We start from the raw sequence: 17,734 nt of genomic DNA, 5'->3' as shown, positions 1-17,734 counted from the left end.
GTGCCCACAGTTGTGTGATCCCCATGCTCTTGAGGTACAGTTTTTCAGTGTGGTTTCATTCCCACGGCACTGGACGTCATCCAACCATATTTGTCCAGTACCCTGTCCGAAATACGCAGCAGTCTTTGCCTCTACAAAGCTCCCACAGCCCAGTCCTCTACACACCACTGCCGCGTCTGCAGCATCCCACAGGTCATCACACACTGTTCCCCAGGTTCCATTGTGGAAAACCTCCACTCTTCCGGAACAGAGGTCAGATCCATTCACCAGCCTGACAGCTATTAATCACAGACAACGTGAAGACAGAAGAGCAGGTCATTGAGCTTTTTTGTTTGTTAACAAAGTAGTAACAACAGTTGAGTTTCAACCCCCTAAGCACCAGTACCTCCGACTGCAGGCTGTGAGGTAGTCGTGTTCGGTGTCGCTGTTACTGCCGAAAAAAGATAAAGACACAGATACACAACACTGTTATGTTTTGATAAAGGTATTGACACGTCAGATTGACTGCAGTGCTTCACGTTGGTTCAGGTCAAACAAATGTTTTAGGCTGCTACAGGTTGTGAGGACAGCATATCTGGTTCTAATTCAAAGGTGCATAATTACTTGTCCGTGGAGCTGCACTAGTTTGTGCCTGGCCTATTACAGAGAAAAGAGAGACGACTGGAGTCTATTACAGTTCCAGAATGGATTTCTTTATTTGAATGGTATTTCCCACAGTGAACAAGAAATGGTTAACATGCTAATTTAAAAGCACTGATGCCAAGCATCAAGTGAGGCTGTGCCTTTGCACACTGGAACAAAAACCAGTGCCTGACAACAGAGACCAGGCCAATTCATTCAACCCATGCCACCAACTGGGCTAAGGTTGAAGCAAAGCTAAATGTGCTCATAGCCTTTGGTTGACTTTTCCTAAGATCGCCCTGGGGGTGCTAGGACCAAACAGATCTGCTCAACAGTGCTACGTGCACACCATTGGTGAGCTTGACCCCGTAATTGAGGCATAAACTGTATATAAATGGAAAACTTTGTTTTGCCTGTGGCAACTTAAAACAAAGGGTGCATTGCTCCTACACTGGTCCTTTCAAGTAGATCATGTTATTTAGAACATGAAACACTGTTGCATCACTAAAATATAGTGTACAACAGCACAGCTATACACCAGCTGTATGAATGTGTTTGACTTACCTTGGCAAATGACTCCAGCGTCTTCATGGTGCCCACAGTCATGTGATCCCCATGCTCTCGATGAACAGTTTTTCAGTGTAGATTCATTCCCCTGGCACTGGACATCATCCACCCATATTTGTCCAGAACCTTGTCCGAAATAAGCACTACTCTTTGCCTCTACAACACTCCCACAGCCCAGTTCTCTACACACCACTGCCGCATCTGCAGAGTCCCACATGTCATCGCACACTGTTCCCCAGATTCCATCGTGGAGAACCTCCACTCTTCCAGAACAGAGGTTGGACCCATCCACCAACCTGACAGCTATTAATCACAAACAAAACAAAACAAAGACAGAAGAAAAGGCGATTCGATTTTTGGCTTGTTTCTTTGAATTTATGAGGAGACAGCAAAATAAATACAGTTCACATGGACGGTAAACAAGAAGTCCCTTTCTTATTCTCTAAACTATTTGCCTTGAACATCCTGAGAAAGTTGACCGAAACGATGCCAAGCATAAAGTCAGGCTGTACCTTTGCGCATTGGAACAAAATTCAGTGACTGACACAGAGACCAGGCCAATTCTTTTAGCCCACGCCAACAGCTGGGACAAAGTTCCAAAGGTATGAATGAAGCAATATGCACTCATAGCCTTTGATCGACTTCCTAAAATCATCACCGGGGGTGCTATGACCAAACAAATTTACTCAACAGTACAACGTGCATGCCATTGGTGAGCTTGACCCCATAACTGAGGCATGAACCGTATATAAACGGAAGCGTTTGTTTTGCCTTCGGAGACTTAAAATAAAAAAAAAAAAAAAAAAAAAAACCTTGAATAACGCATCGGCCCTAAATTGCGTTGTTTAGAACGTGAAACACTGTTGCGCTACCAATAAGAAAATACACCGTACAACGGCACAGCTGTACATGGACTGCATAAATGTGTCTGACATACCTCGACAGATGACTCCAGCATCTTTTTGGTGCCCACAGTTGTGTGATCCCCATGCTCTTGAGGAACAGTTCTTCAGTGTGGATTCATTCCCACGGCATTGGACGTCATCCAACCATATTTGTCCAGTACCCTGTCCAAAATACGCAGCAGTCTTTGCCTCTACAACGCTCCCACAGCCCAGCTCTCTACACACCACGGCAGCGTCTGTAGAATCCCACAGGTCATCACACACTGTTCCCCAGGTTCCATTGTGGAAAACCTCCACTCTTCCGGAACAGAGGTTGGATCCATTCGCCAACCTGACAGCTATTAATCACAAATGATACAAAGATAGAAGAACGGGTCATTGGGCTTTTTTTTTTTTTTTTTTTTTTTTTTTCGCTTGTTAACAAAGCAGTAACAATAGTGGAGTTTCAAGCTCCTTAGCACCAGTACCTCCGACTCCAGGCTGTGAGGTAGTCGTGTTCAGTGTCGCTGTTGCTGCAGAAAAAAAAAATAAAGACACTGATACACAACACTGTTATGCTTTGATAAAGGTACTGACATGTCAATTTAAAGGTGTATAATCACTTGTCCGTAGTGCTGCAAATGTTTTAGGCTGTTTTACAGGTCATGGAAAAAGAGATCGACTGAAGTCAAATTACAGTTCCAGAATGGATTTCTGCACTTGAATGGTATTTCCCACAGTGAACAAGAAATGGTTAACCTGCTAATTTAAAAGCACTGATGCATTTGCATTTCAAGTGAGACTGTGCCTTTCAAATGGACAGTAAACAAGTGCCTGACAAAGATTCTCTAAACAATTTGCCTTTAACATGCTAAGAAAGTTGGCAGAGGTTAATGCAAAGCATAAAGTTAGGCTGTGACCTTTGCATATTGGAACAAAATTCAGTGCTCTGACTAAGAGACCAGGCCAATTCATTTAACCCATGCCACCAACTGGGCAAAAGTTACAAAGTTACAAATGAAGCATATATAAACTCATAAATTTTCCTACATTTCCTAAAATTTCAGGCAGGTGCATGTTACAAAGAACTCAACAGTACACTGTTGCACTGCTGGTGAGAAAATATAACTGAGGCAACAGCATAAGCTATACATTACAAAAGTTTAAAAGTTCATACCTCGAAGATGAATCCAAACCTTTTTGGTGCCCTGTTAGTTGTGTGATCCCCATGCTCTTGAGGTACAGTTTTTCAGTGAGAAAATTCATTACAACGGCACTGGACGTCATGGAACCATATTTGTGTCAGTACCCTGTCCGAAATGACTCCAGCAGTCTTTTTGCCCACAGTTGTAAGATCCCCATGCTCTTGAGGAACAGTTCTTCAGTGACAATTCATTCCCACGTCTGCAGCATCCCACAGGTCATCACACTGTTCCCCAGGTTCCATTGTGGAAAACCTACACACCACGGAACAACCTCCACTCTTATATAAATGGAAAACTTTGCTTCACCAGCCTGACAGCTATTAATCACAGACAACGTGAAGACAGAAGAGCAGGTCATTGAGCTTTTTTGTTTGTTAACAAAGTAGTAACAACAGTTGAGTTTCAACCCCTATTGCACCAATACCTGATACTGCAGGCACAGAGGTAGTCGTGTTCGGAAATGTGTTTGACTCACCTTGATAAAGACACAGATACACAACACTTGTTATGCCCACAGGTATTGATCCCCATCCAAGTGATGAACAGTTTTTCAGTGTTGGTTCAGGTCAAACAAATGGACATCATGCAACCATATTTGTCCAGAACATATCTTGTCCAATTCAAAGCACTATAATTACTTGTCCGTATGCTGCACCCACAGCCTGGCCTATTACAGAGAAAAGAGAGACCACTGGAGTCTATTACAGTTCCAGAATGGATTTCACATTTGTTGGTATTTCCCACAAGTGAACAAGAAATGGTTACTCTGCTAAGAACAGAGCAATGGTCCAAGCATCAAGTGACAGCTGTGCTTTGCAAACACTGGAACAAAATCCAGTGCTTGACACAGAGACCAGGCCAATTCATTCAACCCATGCCGCCAACTGGGCAGAGGTTAAAGCAAAATGTGCTCTTAGCCTTTGATCGACTTTTCCTAAGATCGCCTCTGGGGTTGCTATGACTAAACAGATCTACTCAACAGTACTACGTGCACGCCACTGGTGAGCTTGACCGCGTAATTGAGGCATAACTGGTATATAAATGGAAAACTTTGTTTTGCCTTTGGAAACTTAAAAAAAAGGGTGCATTGCTCCTACATTGGTCCTTTCAGGCAGGTCATGTTATCTAGAACATGAAACACTGTTGCACTGCTAATGAGAAAATATACTGTACAACAGCACAGCTATACATCGACTGCATAAAAGTGTCTGACATACCTCGACAGATGACTCCAGCATCTTTTTGGTGCCCACAGTTATGTGATCCCCATGCTCTTGATGAACAGTTTTTCAGTGTAGATTCATTCCCACGGCACTGGACATCATCCAACCATATTTGTCCAGAACCTTGTCCAAAATAAGCACTACTCTTTGCCTCTATGACACTCCCACAGCCCAGTTCTCTACACACCACTGCCGCATCTGTTGAATCCCACAGATCATCACACACTGTTCCCCAGATTCCATTGTGAAGAACCTCCACTCTTCCAGAACAGAGGTTGGGTCCATTCACCAACCTGACAGCTATTAATCACAAACAGTATAAAGATAGAAGAACAGGTCATTTTTTTTTTTTTTTTTTTTTTTTTTTTGGCTTGTTTGTTTGTAGTTTTGATGAACAAAGTGGTAATAATAGTGGAGTTTCATCCTCCCCAGCATCATTACCTCTGACTCCTGGCTGTGAGGCAGTCGTGTTCAGTGTTGCTGCTGCTGCTAAAAAAAACAAACACACAAATACACAACATTGTTATGTTTTGATGATGATGTCCAATTGTCAGATTGATTGCAGTGCTTCAAGTTTGTTCAGTTCAAACAAATGTTTTAGGCTGTTTTACAGGTTGTGAGAAAAGCAGATCTGGTTCTAATTCAAAGGTGTATATTTACCTGTCCATGGTGCTGCAGTAGTTTGTGCCTGGCCTATCACAGAAAAAGAGAGATGACTGAAGTCTATTACAGTTCAAGAAAGGATGTATGCATTTGTATGTTCTATCCCACAGTGAAAGTGATATTCAAATGGACAGTAAACAAGAAACTGATTTTTTATTCTCTACACAATTTGCCTTTAACATGCTAACAAAGTTGACTGCAACAATGCTAAGCCAGAAGTGAGGCTGTACCTTTGCATACTGGTACAGAATTCAGTGTCTGACACTGAGACCAGGCCAATTCATTTAACCAATGCCACCAACTGGGCAAAAGTTACAAAGTTACAAATGAAGCTAAATGTATTAATAGGCCGTTTCTCAAACACAAGGCTGCATCCTCCGGAGGTCGCATTTGCAGGCTGCATATGTCATCAAGCCTGGTTTATTTCAGTTAACTGTGCATTACATTCATGAGTCTTAAGCATATTACAACAGTTTACACTTCACTAAGAACAATGGTCAAATTTATAACCGTTGATATTATAAAAAAGATCTTCTCTATGACAAATGCAGCCTACAAATGCAACCTCCTGAGGAGACAGACTTCCGTTTGTGAAATGGCATACAGTCTTTGATTGACTTTTCCTAAGATCACTACCGGGGGTGCTATGACCAAATAAATCCACTTGACACTACTATGTGCATGACATTGGTGAGCTTGTCCCCGTAAAGCTTGTCCCCATAATTGAGGCATAAGTGGTATATAATTGGAAAACTTTGCTGTGCCATTGGAAACATTAAAAAAACAAACAAACAAACAAAAAAATGCTAATGATACATTGGTTCTTTCAAGAAGATCACGTTATATAGAATATGAAACAATGTTGCATTGCATATGAGAAATATACTGTACAACACCACAGCTCTACATCAGTTGTAGAAATGTGTTTGACGCACCTTGGCAGATGACTCCAGCATCTTCTTGGTGCCCACAGTTATGTGATCCCCATCCAAGTGATGAACAGTTTTTCAGTGCTTTCATAAAGGTACTGGCACTGGACATCATCCAACCATATTTGTCCAGAACCTTGTCCAAAATAAGCACTATTCTTTGCTTCTATGACATTCCCACAGCCCACTTCTCTACACACCACTGCCGCGTCTGCAGAATCCCACAGATCATCACACACTGTTCCCCAGACTCCATTGTGGAGAACCTCCACCCTTCCAGAACAGAGGTTGGGTCCATTCACCAACCTGACAGCTATCAATTACAAACAATATAAAGATAGAAGAACAGGTCATGACGTGTGTTTTGCTTGTTTGTTTGTAGTTTTGATGAGATAACAATGGGGCAAAAGTTAAAAAGTTACAAATTAAGCTAAATGCACTCATAGCCTTTGATCGACCTTTCCAAAGATCACCACCAGGGGTGCTATGACCAAATAAATCTACTCAACAGTACTACGTGCATGCCATTTGTGAGCTTGACTCTGTAGTGGAGGCATAAGTGGTATATATTTGGAAAACTTTGCTGTGCCTTTGGAAACATAAAAAAAACCTAAGGATACATTAATTCTTTCAAGTACATCATGTTATATAGAACATGAAACACTGTTCTATGCTAATGAAAAAACATACTGTATGACACCACAGCTATACATCGGTTGTATAAATGTGTTTGACTCACTTTGGCAGATGACTCCAGCATCTTCATGGTGCCCACAGTTATGTGATCCCCATCCAAGTGATGAACAGTTTTTCAGTGTAGATTCATTCCCACGGCACTGGACATCATCCAACCATATTTGTCCAGAACCTTGTCCAAAATAAGCACTACTCTTTGCCTCTATGACACTCCCACAGCCCAGTTCTCTGCACACCACTGCCGCATCTGCAGAGTCCCACAGGTCATCACACACTGTTCCCCAGGTTCCATTGTGGAAAACCTCCACTCTTCCGGAACAGAGGTTGGATCCATTCACCAGCCTGACAGCTATTAATCACAAGGTCAAGCATAGATTTCTTCGTTTAGCATGGTCTTTTCCACAGTGAAAGTGATATTGAAATGGACAGTAAACAAGAAAGTGATTTTTTTTTTTATTATTATTATTATTATTATTATTATTATTATTATTCTCTACACCACCAACTGAACAAAAGTTAAAAAGTTACAAATGAAGCTAAATGTACTCATAGCCTTTGACTGACTTTTCCTAAGATCACCATTGAGGTATTTAGACCAAATAAATTTACTTGACAGTACTACACGCGTGCCATTGGTGAGCTTGACACCGTTATTGAGACATAAGTGGTATATAATGGGAAAATTTTGCTGTGCTTATGCTGCTGCTACTGAAAAAATGAACACATTGTGTTGATGTGTTTTGATGGTAATGTTGGCATGTCCGACTGATTGCACTGCTTAAAGTTTGTTTAGTTCAAACAAATGTTTTAGGCTATTTTACAAGTTGCAAGAAAAGCAGATCTGGTTCTAATTTGAAGGTGTATATTTATCTGTCCGTGGTGTTGCACTAGTTTGTGACTGGCCTATAACAGAAAAAGAGAGAGAACTGAAGTCTATTACAGTTCAAGAATGGATATCTTCATTTGCATGGTCTTTCCCACAGTAAAAGTTTAGTGTCTGACACTGAGACCAGGCCAATTCATTTAGTCAGTGCCACCAACTGGACAAAAGTTACAAAGTTACAAATTAAGCAAAATGTACTCATAGCCTTTGACTGACTTTTCCTATGATCACAAATCTACTCAACAGTACTATGTGCATGCCAATGGTGAGCTTAAACCCCGTAATACAGACATTAGTGGTATATAATTAGAAATAATTCGCTGTGCCTTTGGAAAAAAAAAAACCCTAAGGATACATTGGTTCTTTCAAGCAGATCATGTTATATGGAACATGAAACACTGTTTAGCCAGTGTTATGTTCATTCCTTGTACTTGCTTTGCTGTATTGTTTTGCTCTGTTTCTTTCTCTTTCCATTTCTTCGTGCATTGACTGTATTTTTATAAGTGACTGTGAATGGGGTGAGAGGTCCTGGTTTCCTCCTCTGCCCGACAATCAAACTCGACTGAAGCTAATTATCATGTTAAAATGTAAGCTCATAAAGCTCACACTGTTAAACAGAGCATAAGGGTGTCCTGCCTTTTTATGTTGTGAAATTCTATGAACTTTGTTTTTGTTAGGGAGTAGAGAGAATACAACAAAACTTTTAACACTTAAAATTACCTAAAAACAATGTGTTGGTAGTGCACATTGTTTTTAATTTACCTTTTGGTAATTTTAAGTGTGGAGGCTGGCAAAAAAAAAAAAAAGTTTTCCATACAAAACACAAACTTTTAATCATCCCTCTACCCGCAGAACAAATTCATGACCCTAGAAGTCCAGTAACACTTCAAGTTTAAATTGCAATGATATTTTTGATATCTTAAACAGTGTTGCCATGATGATGTGATAAAGAAATATAAAAAATGGGAAACAGGAAGTCCTTTGCATATTCAGCTTGATATGAATTATTACATGTTGGACACATATGTTTTGTTTTGTGGGCTTATCACATTGATGTGGCTATTGTAAATCATGCAGTGATGGACAGTAACAAAGTAGTTGTACTTAATAACATTTTACAAGTATCTGCACTTTACTAGAATTTATTGGAGTAACTTTCACTACTTTCCAAAACGTAAGATACTTACTTTTTAGGAAAAGGAAGGAAAGGAAAGACGTGATGTGAAAATGATGTGTGACCAAGTATGGTGACCCATATTTGGAATTTGTGCTCTGCATTTAACCCATCCAAGTGCACACACACAGTAGAGTGAAGAAACATGCACACACACCCAGAGCAGTGGGCAGCCATATTGCTATCGCTGCAGCGCCTGGGGAGCAGTTGGGGGTTCTGTGCCTTGCTCAAGGGACTTACCTGAGTCTTGGTATTGATGGTAGAGAGAGTCCTGGTTATTCACTCCCCCTACCTTCAATACCTTCCGGACCTGGGACTTGAACCCACAACCTTTTGGTTATAAGCCAGACTCCCTAACCATTAGGCCAGGTGAACTAAATTTGCTGTAAAGGGTGATCTGTTTAAGCCCCCCTGAAATGCTTGAATTCAGACACATCAACATCAGTGTCTCTATGTTTCAGGTCAAAAAAACAAAAAAATTAAATAACAGATTAAATAAAATAACTAATGCATGTTCAATTCCCCCCTCCTGTAACGTTAGCAGTTTTATTAAAATGCTATGCATTTAGCCCTGCATGACATTTGTTTTTATATTGTTTAGATCAACTAGCCGAGTAGACAGAAATGAATGTTCTTATAACCATACTGAAAATAAGTAAATATTGTTAGCTGATGCTAACTGTCTAGCTAACAAACTTGCTGGTGTTAACTTGAGGTAATTTTTAGATATAATATCCAAATATTTTTTTTTATTTAACCACCTAGATAGATTACATCTGAGGAAAAAGGCAGGGGTGTTTTAAACCACAGACTAAGTTTGAGAGGGAAAAAAATCATTGTGAAAATATAATTATATTTTCCTTAAATTGCTCTTGCTAACTTCAGGCCTTATTCTCAAGTCAATTTTTTTTCAAGAGAGATAATTGAAAAAGAGCTTTGTCAAAAATAAAATATATCTATTGTTACGATGGAAAAGCCTAGAAGGCTTTATCAAATATCCTTTTTACACTTTTTATTAAATTAATGGCAGCAACAGGATTGGTGCCATAATCACAGGATTAACCAGAGTAACAGGAATGACTGGACAAACATTCAGCACACTGCACATATTTGTGTACATTATACTGTAAAGTTTTACTATTTTAAATTGTATTATATTGCACTTACTTGGCTTAGTTGTATAAGTCAAGTCAAGTTACTTTTATTGACTTGGCACTTTATACAATACAGATTGTGTCAAAGCAGTTTTACAGTGTTAAACAGGAGCATTTAGCAAACTTTGTACTCTACTATATGAAAATAAGTTCCATACTAGGGCGGGGACCACCATGTCTACCTCAGATACAAGCAGCCAATCACATTCCAGAGATGGAGGGGTGGCAGAATCCAAAAGCAGCAGTAAGTGCTTGTCGACTTGTCAAGCCCTTATAAGACTAATCCTAAAGAAAAGAACTAGGGCTTGGCCCGTAAATATAGCTACAAACAGTGATAACAGGCCCAAGCCCTAGTGCCACCACTAGACATGAGACAATGACCACCGTGTGGCAATGAGGAACAGCATCTCATCCCAGCTTTTTCAGGGAACAGGGTTACAGTCAAATAACCTGAGATATTCCCTATCAAAATCTACACTCAGTGTTGTGTCACAAAACACTAATGTGAATGACAACACCAGTGCCACCACACTAGAAAGTTGTGTAGTGTGGCAAAGTCTCAGACATGACCTTGGAATGTTGACTCAAGGACATGTGAGCCCAGAGTAGCATGGACATCCAGGACATCCAAGAACCATAAAACCCTATGAACGTGTGTGTGTGGAAACTGCCTAATTACATACTTGTTGCAAGGGGGAACCCCTTGCCAAAGCCATTGAGGATGTACCCCTCCAGTAGAATGGGTCCTAACTCCTAGAGGTGAAGCTTGACTGCATGCCTCATAGGCTAGGGCAGTAGCATCCCTCACCCAATGTGATATCTTTTGCTTGGGGGCAGGCGCCCCCAGTTGCAGCCCCCATAGCATATGAAAAGCAGCTCTGATTTACCACTGGCTATTGTGGTGGACATAAATCTGAAGGGCACAGACTGGCACAGTAAGTGAAGTCTTTCCTAATCTGGCGAACAGCAGAACGCAGAAGGATTCAGGAATGACCGGATAAATGGTTAACAATGAAACTTAATCAGGGTGAGGGTGCAAAATAGCTTTGACCACTCCAGGGGCAAATTCTAAGCAGGATGTTGATGAAAGCCATAATAGTCATGAGAAAAAACAACTTTAGAGTCTTGACAAGCACTAAACTTACGTTTGACATGCACTAACTCTAGTGGTTCAAAAAGGGTCCCAACTAGACCCTCAAGCACTTAGTCCCACGAAGGGACTTCACTCTGGCAGGAGGCCTCAACAGATTAGCACCAAAGAAGCAAGCGACCAGAGGAAACTCCATCAATCAGAGCTTGGTAAAGTGAAATGACAGCAATATAGATCCTGAGATCACCAGAACATGTACATGTGCCCAAATCCTTCAGCAGGTCAGCCTGGCAGAACCACTAGGAGTGGCAGAAAAAAAAAGATTCTCCAATGCATCGCGATTCTCTCTTCAATGATTCTGAATCATTTCTGAATATTTCAGAATTGATTCTGAGCTTGGTTTTTTTCCCCACATATGGCTGTTCGTTATTCATGTATTTGTTGTGTTGGAAGTTGGATTGACCTGTGCTGTGCTCTGTTCTGACCTGCCTGCCTGTTTTTCCCCTCGGGGGATTGTTTTTGTTATAGTTTTGTTTTATTTTTACATTAATTAAAAAGCCTTCTTTTCCTGCATTTGAGTCCTTACCTTATCTCCCCAACTGACCTGTGACGGAACGAACAGCCAAATATGAGGACTCAGCAGAGGAAGGGCTTGCACCATCCACCGGCCTCTAATGTCTACAGCCCTCTCTATCAACGCATGCTCCAGCTCGAAGACTTATCTAACTATGCCCTTGATGAGCACATTAATCACTGGAGGATGTTCAGCTCTGAGCACTTGTCTTTTGAGGGGTTTGTGGAGTACCTCGTCCGCAGTGGGAGGCAGTCAGAACTGCAAAGAGAGGGACTTTCTCATGGGGAACCTCTTCATGCGATGGCCACCAGCTCAGAGTTCCTCCACAGGATGGCAGCCAGTCCAAAGCCTCTCTGCATGATGGCCGCAACTCCAGAGTCTCCAGTTATCACAAGTCCGACGCCTAAGGCTTCAGCCATCATGGATACCGTGTCAGTGTTCCCAGGTACCATGAGTGTGTCATATGAAGCCATTAAAGTGGGCCCTAGGCTTTGGAGGCTGGCCTCCAGTTTAGCAGACCCACCTCTATCGTCAGTGCGAGCAGCTGTTGTCTGTCCGGCGGTCCCAAGTCCTGTGGTCCAGGAGGACCTGGCGCCTGCTCACGATCCTCTCGAGGCGGCGGTGACCGCTCACTCTGCTCATGTTTTGCGCCCGCACACGAAAAACCTTGTTTTAAAAAGTAGCCTGCTTATATAATAAAAAATAAAGTTTTGTGCAAAATAAAAATTTTGCACAAAATAAATTTGATATAAAATTTATATTAAAATGTAGCCATGTGCAGTAATATCAAAAACTGAGAATGTGACGCATAATGATATTTAGTTGCAGTGCTCCAGAGCTCCTCAGGGGAGGCAGGGGAGGCACAGCTTCCTCAAGATTTTGAGGTGAAAATGGGAGGAGGACGATTTAATGTTAATAAAGTCCACAATTCATTTAAGTTAATGTCTCAGAATGTGTATTTTTTGTTTGTAATTTTACAGCTGTAATACCATAACATGCTACTTAAGTTGGAAAGCGCAGTTTTTCTATCACGAATGTGCCGAATCTGCTGATGTAATTACAACTGATAAGTGATAGAGAAGGGGAGTGTGAGGCAGGGGGAGAGCTGAGTTCTCGTGCCTCCCTTGGTAAAAAAAAACAATAGCTAATCATTGAGTGTTCACTTTCAGTGCTGAGGAGTGTTGAGAAAGAGACATTATAGAGACGTAAATTACGTGATATTAGTTTGAACATCTCCCGCTGCACAGAAAATGTACCAAGTACTTATGCTGCGTAGCAATATTGAATATTTGATCGCCAACAGATTTACTGAGCTGTCATTTAAAACGGTATATATACACATTAAAAATAAAGGGAAGCTGGACTGAGGCTACAGCTGTCAGCTTAAATGGCACAACATGTAGCACTCCTTTAACACAGACTTTTAAGAAGGCATGTATGTTTGCTCAAGTGATAGGCCAGGTAAGTGAAATTATATTATATTTGGCTCTATGTGTGTCGTTTTGTTTGTTTTCTGATAAAAGGTGTAACGGAGGCCAGCGGATAGGTTCTGTGCAGGTAAACCTCACTCCCCTGATCTTAAGAGGTGCATTAGCGATTTAGGCTAGTGTGGCTGCAGTCTTTAGCCTCCTTGTTAGTGCACCCGTCTCCCATGCCAGAGACCGGGGTTCGAGACCTGCTTGAAGCAGGGGTGAGTAGGACCCAGGAGAGGGGTAGTCGAGTCGTGAGTGCCAAGCCGGCTACAAAAGCAACCAAAAAGCCATTTTAAAGTGGTTAAGCTAATAATAATAATAATAATAATAATAATAATAATAATAATAATTGGCAGGGATTCCCAGACCAATACAATTGGTGTGCCTCCTCTATTTTAAAACTGTTGAGTTGATAATGAAAATTGTAACTGAATTGAATTGTAAACCAGTGAAGATTCGCAACCCTACTTTTAAGATGGCAGTACTGACATACAGAGATTCCAACTATGAACAAAAATCAAAGAAACTGTTATTTTGGTTCAGATGTAAGGTTGTAAGCAGAAGAATTAATTGGGGAAAAAATGTAGATCAAGAATCATTTTGGAATCGGATCGTGACTTCCATCATCAGAATCGGATCGGATCGTGAAGTGCCTGAAGATTCCAACCCCTAAGAACCACCATGGAGTGCAGGGCAGCACGAGCCTGACTGCTGCCTGGTAACTCTGACCTCCAAAGGTCAGAGTTACCATTGGTTCGTGGACCTCCTGGGAGGCGCAGCCTCCAGAGAGCTTAAAGGCATCAAACGATTGATCGCCTCTCTCTCTCTTCACTCTCTTCTTCATCTGCAACATCTTCCAATTGCTGCCCGTGTGGAGGAACCCACGGGGAGCCTGAGCCGGCACAGGGCATGCCCGGCGGGCCCGACAGGCCCCAACCTATAGAGCTGTGGCTCTCGACCACAAAGAGCCAGACATTTCCACTTAACCCTGGAATTCATCTTCATGACTCCCCTCAGTCAGTCAGTGGTTCTTTTAGAACCTAAGAAGATGAGCTAGAACTCTTCAGAACATCTCTAAGTTGCGCCAGGCCTTGCGGCCTTGTCTTTCCATTCCCTAATGATCACAGCTCTCAGCTCTTGGTTCTTCTTCACTTTTCACATGGGAAGAAACTCCCAGTCACCATCGAGTCAGAACATCTTTGAAGCTCATCACTCTTCAGACCCAGAAGAACGTGATCACGATTCCAAAACCACCACTGCTCCAACCATCAAGACTTTCACCCGAGACTGCATTCGGACACTTGTTCAACGACCAAGGCAACGCAAGTATCGTACATTTAACTAAACAAAACAGAGGTTTAGTATAAGCTGTAGACAGCACTGATGGTTTCACTCAGGTGGTTAACTGACTCTTTTCATAGCTTAATACTCTTGTCTCTCTCTAACTGCTTCTCACTGACCCATCCTCCATGTATGACTGATTTCATGTTTGTTCGTTTAGATTAGTTATGTGTCAGTCCTTTGATAATAAAACTCTTGTGCACAAATTACACGAGTTTTGATTCTGATTCTGCCTTCCAAATTAATGTCCCTTTACGATTCCGATTCGAGCTACATGCTCTAATGCAATGGTACTTTAAGAAAATTATTTTCTGTGGCCAAGAAAATATCATTTCTTAGAGTTGATATAAAAATTATACTTAATGTTCGCTGGGCGAACAGATTAGTTGATGGAAAATTAATTCTGCTACAGTTACTACTGGCAGCTGATATAAATAATTGTAATTAATCATAATTAATTGTAATTATTTATATACATTTCCCTTTGAGCTAAATCGCAACATAGGTATATATTGATTTCATGAGCAATGATGCGCTGCCAGGGGAGAGGAGACTGACGTCTCTGCAGAGCAAAAGTGGGCATTTCTGAATTTCTGGGCATTTTCAAACCACTGGGTGTTTCTAAATCATGCGATCAAAATGATCCCCCTGACCTAACCCCACCTCTAAACCTACCGTCACTATGACGTCAGCCAATCAGGTAACATGGTCTAAAAACGCCCCAATCTGGTAACTCCCATTACTTTGCTGCAGAGACCTATACTTGGGGGAGAGATAGCCCACAAGGATGTTTTCAGCCTGAGGCATCATCGAATACCCTTGCGCCTTTGTTCCCACAACACTGATTTATAGGGCTGTGTATTGCCAAGAATCTGGCGATACGACACGTATCACGATACAGGGGTTGCGATATGATATGTTGCAATACATTGCGATACTGTAAACAAGGCGATATATTGGGATATTTCTTATTTTATTAATAGGACATAATTTTAGCAAAGCTGTAATTAAGAACACAACCATATGCAAACCATTCAATGTTATTGAATCACTTTTTGCGCAGTACGAGTAAAGGGGGAAAATAAAGTGCTTGCAAGATTCTTTAGTTATTAAATGTATAAAATGTAAGCTTTTATAAACACACCATATATATTTTTAGACCCTGCTTTACAATTCAAATTTATAATTGTAACCATGTCAGATCATTTTGATAACTTAAGAATTACATCTAATATCAATAAAAAATAAAGTGCTTGCAGGATTCCTAAAGAAAACAAAAGTTTTATCTGTTGAATACAGATATTGGACATTCTGAGAACCTTTTTGTTCTGGTTCTGAGAATTTCGCAAGTTTTGGATTTCGCAAGTTTTTCAGTTTGTAATTATGCTCCGTGTGGAATCGCTGAGACCACGACGTGAGCACCACCTCAACTACATAAAACAGCCCCACCACGAAAGAAGGCGGCTGGCAGCTGCGTGGCTACCCCACCGCGCCCGGCACGAAGGCCCTTTCGCGGGACGCGGTTCTGCTGCTCACCGCGTATGATATTCCATTTTTGAGAATCGATACAGTATTGTCAAACAAAATATCGCAATACACACATGTATCAATATTTTCTTACACCGCTATTGATTTATTTGACCACCATGGGTGCAAAGACGCGAGAAGAGTAAGGCTTACTCCATGAGCAAAATAACTCATCATGAAGACCAGCGAAAAAGGGCAGAGACTGATGTTGGGGTCCCTCCCCTTGGCCACCTGACAGAATTCATTTGTATAGCTTGGAGTGTCTGGGGATTTCTTGCTCCAGTGGCCTAAAGTAGTCTGAAACCTGGCCACCACATGAGTCACCACCACAAGTAACTCCTTGTATGCTTTGTCACCAAGTGAGCAGTTGCTAAAGGCAGGATGATTTGTTGCCAAAAGATTTTTTATTCTTAGAAGTGTTTGCCTGCTACGTACTAAGAAAGTTGACCACAAAGATGCCATGCATAAAGTAAAGCTATACCTCACGCTGGAATAAAATTCAGGGCCTCAGTACAAAAGTATAATTAAAGCTCATAGCATTTGACTGACTATAATATGTTCATGTCATTGGTGAGACTGACCTCTTAAATGCAGCATGATTGTAAAAAAAAAAAAAAAAAAAAAAAAAAAACACCATGAAATTGGAAACATCTAAAATAAAATTACATAATGATATATATCATACATATGTAACATATATGATTACTTTTCAATGTTGATGAAAATGGAAAAAAAAAAAATCTAATTTGATTAATACCACAAATGCTGTTAACTGAACTTAACTTGTACTGAACCATTAACATTCTTTTAGAAAGTGATCATTCCTTTGAAACAAATTTGGTGGTAATGCTGAAATTTAAATAGACTAAACACAAACTGGGAGCAACAAGATTAAGAAGTTTTTAGGAATTGCTAGAGGTGTGGAGTTCCAAACACGGGAGGAACATAATAGATTATAATTAATGATAGAGTGGAAAAATTACCTGTTGTCTGTCCATTGATCATTTCACCTGTTAGATACAGAATATATGCATTATGTTTTAATAATTGGAAACCATAGTTAGTTTACTTATTTAAATATGTCATTCTAACGTCAGATTATCAGTCAGACTTCTGTATTGCTAGAGCAGTAAATCCCTCACCATTATTCAGCAACAGTAGAGACACACACAATGAGATTAGAAACCTCATTATGAGAAACTGCACCTCCTGCACGCATACACACACATACAGATTTTAATAAAAAATATAAATTAAGAAGTAAATATATTATAGAATAAATATTATAAAAAAAATTAAAACATTAATGTACACACACATTTATGCAAAAAGTGCAAATACAATCTTTGGAACAAGCATTTTTACATCTATTTAAAAAAAAATCCATTAAAAGCAGGTGAAACACAAAAACGTTTGTTTACCAGAGATAAATGCAGAGCAGAACAAACTACCCAAATACAGTGATGCTGAACTGCAAGTGTCAGAATCAGATCTGTGCCTTTATTTATAAATGTGGGCAGACCATGACTGAAACTAAACATATCAATCAGAAGTACTTTAAAACCAGTTTTTCCATTCCACACCTATTGTGTTTGTCACTTAATCAGTGTCGCCTTTAGTCACCTTTATTTACACAGCATGTTATACAATAAAGATAGTTTCAAACCAGCTTTACAGGGATAAACAGGAAAATAATGATTCAGTGATGCAGTCAGAGAGGAATTCTGTTGT

The 17,734-nt window shown here is 40.6% G+C and overlaps 1 protein-coding gene and 1 long non-coding RNA gene across 2 annotated transcripts in view; both read right to left on the bottom strand.

The window, feature by feature from the left end:
* LOC127164270 (uncharacterized) overlaps window positions 1-6,170 on the bottom strand; it is a 46,071-nt gene extending 39,901 nt beyond the window's left edge. The window contains exon 1 of the long non-coding RNA XR_007827613.1: window positions 6,099-6,170. This is a non-coding gene — a long non-coding RNA (uncharacterized LOC127164270). The remainder of the gene's footprint in view (window positions 1-6,098) is intronic.
* The window catches only part of LOC127164175 (scavenger receptor cysteine-rich type 1 protein M130), a 66,585-nt gene extending 49,116 nt beyond the window's left edge, over window positions 1-17,469 (bottom strand). The window contains exons 1-5 of the mRNA XM_051107953.1: window positions 17,425-17,469; window positions 17,146-17,212; window positions 16,987-17,013; window positions 6,832-7,137; window positions 6,229-6,405 (exon numbers count right to left, since the gene is read on the bottom strand). Of these exons, the coding sequence (XP_050963910.1) occupies window positions 6,229-6,405; window positions 6,832-7,137; window positions 16,987-17,013; window positions 17,146-17,194 (559 nt within the window). The 5' untranslated portion in view covers window positions 17,195-17,212; window positions 17,425-17,469. The remainder of the gene's footprint in view (window positions 1-6,228; window positions 6,406-6,831; window positions 7,138-16,986; window positions 17,014-17,145; window positions 17,213-17,424) is intronic.
* Between the last annotated feature and the right edge of the window lie 265 nt (window positions 17,470-17,734).

This window comes from Labeo rohita, chromosome 4 (genome assembly GCF_022985175.1).
Source record: "Labeo rohita strain BAU-BD-2019 chromosome 4, IGBB_LRoh.1.0, whole genome shotgun sequence".
Classification (NCBI taxonomy): domain Eukaryota; kingdom Metazoa; phylum Chordata; class Actinopteri; order Cypriniformes; family Cyprinidae; genus Labeo; species Labeo rohita.
This window is presented reverse-complemented; position numbering and strand designations above follow the sequence as displayed.